The sequence below is a fragment of the Echinococcus granulosus genome, assembly GCF_000524195.1.
Source record: "Echinococcus granulosus chromosome Unknown EG_S00128, whole genome shotgun sequence".
Taxonomy (NCBI): domain Eukaryota; kingdom Metazoa; phylum Platyhelminthes; class Cestoda; order Cyclophyllidea; family Taeniidae; genus Echinococcus; species Echinococcus granulosus.
Genome location: NW_020170508.1, coordinates 214,671 through 218,387, shown reverse-complemented (window position 1 = coordinate 218,387; position 3,717 = coordinate 214,671). Strand labels below are relative to the sequence as shown.

At 41.8% G+C, this 3,717-nt stretch overlaps 1 protein-coding gene across 1 annotated transcript; it reads right to left on the bottom strand. All coding sequences in view use genetic code 11, as the record gives it.

Annotated features, from left to right (window-relative positions):
* Nucleotides 1–719: 719 nt before the first annotated feature.
* On the bottom strand, nt 720–1,866 carry EGR_09029 (hypothetical protein; the record flags this gene model as incomplete). Its single annotated transcript, XM_024498278.1, has 2 exons — nt 720–782; nt 1,801–1,866. 2 exons carry the CDS (start codon nt 1,864–1,866, stop codon nt 720–722), a joined length of 129 nt encoding a protein of 42 aa, XP_024347333.1.
* Nucleotides 1,867–3,717: the final 1,851 nt, after the last annotated feature.

Sequence of the window (3,717 nt, the reverse complement as noted above, 5' to 3'; positions counted from 1 at the left end):
TCCATTCACGTTTTACAGCCCCACTTCAGTGGATGATGATGGTGCTTTGTCGTGATATACGTCCTAGACGCCACGCAGCAAATTCCCCATTTAATTGCGTCCTTCTAAAGTCAGAACATAAATAACCTCTTCATCTAAGATAGTATCTGCAACTCAGCACCTCATCTCATTAGCGTGGATAGGATCAACACCCCATCCTGACTTATCAATTTGTCATTTTTGACAATGCCCTTTCCCTTCCACCCCTCTGCAAAAGCCGCACTGGTGGGACATCTCACAACTCGAGTAGACGTTTTAAAAAAAACTTTTTGTTGTCCCATCCATTTTTGTAGGGCGAGCAAGTCGTTGAAAATAAAACCAGTATGGAGTTGATAGATTTGACAGAAGATAACCACCAGACTTGTCGATTGACAGGACAGACCGAACAACGACGATCTTTAAGAAACTTTTCCAACTCATTGTGGTGACATTCTTACCTCCTCCAACCTGCCACATTTGCTGCTGCCTCGTTCGGTCTCGCAATTCCTCCAACCCCAAGACCTCAATAGTTGAGAAGTCGGCGACCGCGGTGAAGTTAATGTTATACAAAACATACGTTGAGAATTTTACCTTTGTTCTGATCTTCCAACACCGAATTCGCTCCCTTAAATTGAGAAGACTGTTTGGGGAAGGCATCTTGTATTGTGTTAATGACGGACCTGACAACTTGTCAAAGTTTATTAGGGGGTACCAGAGTTTGCCTCCTCCTCCTCCTCCTCCTCCTTGAGAATCGATGCCTCCTCCTGGGTTTAAACCACTCACTCGCCGCCTAAAAAGGATACATTCAAACAAACCCTTATTACAGTGCACCAATCTTAATTGAGGACCAACTGCCACTTACTAGTTAACTCTCCTCGGAAAATTAATCCATCAAAATGAGATGATTTAGTTAACCCTTTTCTATCGAAATGCGGAAATTAAGTTGGAAACACTACTTACACACGAAATCAACTAGCGTAGTCAAAGCGGGGGATAGAGCTGCTGGTGTGCCAAGCTCCCAAGGTAAGTGGACAGAAAGGCACACCCCCCTACCCCAAATGATGAGTGGGCATGGTATTTTTGAACTTTTGAGTTTCCATTTGGCAGGACAAAATAAGTAAAGAGCTCTGCCTCACTCTGACAATTACTGGCACAACTCACCACAAAGTGGATCAGAAGCCCTTGCGACAGACTAAAAGCCTCAAATCTGAGGCAATTTTTTGCCTTATGGTGGAAAGGAAGATTAAAAGGAATGCCTTATGGAAGCCTCTACTCAAAGATAACCCTTAACACTCCTTTTCAATAGCCAGCACCCCTCATGGAGGAATGGTAGCACTTCCTCGGCAAATATCGAAGCTACAAATAGCCACCGAAATTGGACAACGTTCTGCAGCCCATCGTAGCTACTTAGCCATAAACTCATCTTCTCAATTCCTGTCGTTGCGTCCTTGCTAAGTACACATTAAGAAGTCGGTAAGCACTCAAAGGAGAACCACATTTCCGTGACCGGAGAAGAGGAAAACAAAGGCGCTCGATTTTTCCTCTCCCATTCAACGAACGCATCCATCAGTGGGAGTGCCTTTGATCTGCTTCAGTTAAGACATTTTTGCCTCCTTTTTTGTAAATACAAAGATAACTTGGATTATTTAAAAGAAGCTTCCAAATTTCTATTTCTGGGTAGAAAAAAAAGTTATCTATTTCAATTCTCTGCCTTATACACGGGCAGGAGTGTCATCGGAATGCTAGAAAGAGCAACTGCGTCGCATACTAGTTTCTACGAACAATGCAGAAGGGAGTTAGCTTGTCGGGTAGGAGAAATGGGTTCATCCGATTGGTTGTGTTTGTCATGGGTGTAAATTTCGTGGGAGGTAAATGCTTACAGCCTGGTGAGATGTCAGTCTGACAGGGAAGCAGTAGTGCCACCGATATTAACGAAGTGATGACGGCTGCATGCAAGAGAGAATCGCCTTCTAGTCATTCACTCGTCAATCGGACCTTCAGTGATGAGGCGAAAGCAAATTTCTACAACCTAAATACATCTCTTAGCAAATTGCTAATGACTTTGTCAAATTTTTTTTGATAGGATACTTTCATTTACCCCTCCTGGTAGATTGTAGAAGATTGGCTTCAGCACTACTTCTTCAGCCACGTCGATGGGAAACGTGCTCTTCCTAATAAAGCCTGGCGTTTCTCCATGTTAGTATTTTCTGTTTCAGCAGTTGATGGCGTGGATGGAAGACCACAACTTGATGCAATTTTGCCTGCTACAAATCAGTCAAGAACACGTGTCACACATGTGTGACGCTTACTGCTAACGTGTTAACGTGTTCCAAAGCACTGAGCACACTAGCAAGACCTTCCAAATGAGTTGCTCCAAGGTTACAACAAATCTGTTTCTCTTCTCTTCTGGTCCCTCTGTGGTTCCTTTCTAGTCATTTATTGCTCTAACTTGCAAGGTATCAGAAGCCCTATTTATTACGCCTTTTGAGCTGCTTTTATTATGTCAAATGTACAGAAGATAACTACTGAAACTTGTGATTTGAGTAGTATCATCTTGTAAAGGATTTATATTTTTTGGTTTATTTAGCCGAAAATGTGAGGTTGTATTTTTTTCCTCCTAACGAAAGGCAACCTCTATTACTTCTCATGCTGGTAAATTGGCATTCAATTTAGATGCATCATTTGATATTCTGCAGCCAAGACTTCATTTCTCATAAATGTCTTTTTTTATCTCTGATATATCAGTTTCTAGCTCTGGTGCGGGGGCCCTACCTTATTAGGAGATGAGCAGATGTAACAAATAAGTGACGTTAGATTAGTGAATATAGTGCCTTGGCTGGTGGACAGTTTGATTGTGGGTAGGTGGTGATGCGGATGGTGTTTTCCTTCTCCTCCAACAGTCATTTGGCACCGCTTGAAGTAGCAATTAAAGACCATCAAATCTTTGAGTTGACAAGTTACGACGTGCTTAAACGTTTGATGGGTGATTTAAAGACGCCACAAGCCCTGGACTTTTAAAATGTTAAATTGCTTTAAAAAAAGTCTCTCACAAAGAGTTGAAATGAATGTGAAGACAAAGGCTTTGGGAATGGGCAACTAAATTTTTCATCTTTTAGGCCAAATTCTTTGCTAAGCACATCAAGCTAGGTTTGGGGGAAGAGGGAATGGAATGCTCTTACCTTGCGGAATACGAAATTGAGCCACTTTTATTTCAAACCCATTCTCAATACAAGCCTGTCCTTTGGGCGATTGTCTAAGGCCAAGCGGAGGTGACGGTCATCACCTCAAGGAAACATAATCAGACTGATGGGAGGGTGAGACGTTTTTTTATTTTCTCTCTTCTTTGCTGTCTCTCACTTTAAGACACAAGCCTTCGCAGATGTCGGTTTTGCAGCGATGTGAAGTATTGTACTCTCTTGTAAGAATAAGAGCAGTTCTTGCACCCAAAAAACTCTCAACTTTTGGTAATGTGAACAAGAAAAATATAAAATTTGCATAACTGATTTGAATGAGTTTTATTCCATTTTCGGTCCTACTTATTCTAATCTGGCCCCATTTAAGTAGCATGTACTCGGGTCACTAATATCACTTAAGATGAAGGCATATCTGTTTGGGCTTCCATAAATATTGTCAAGAAAACATTTGGACTCATCCATTTTCTGTCATCCCAGATGCACAAAGCTTGGCTTTTTAGACCAC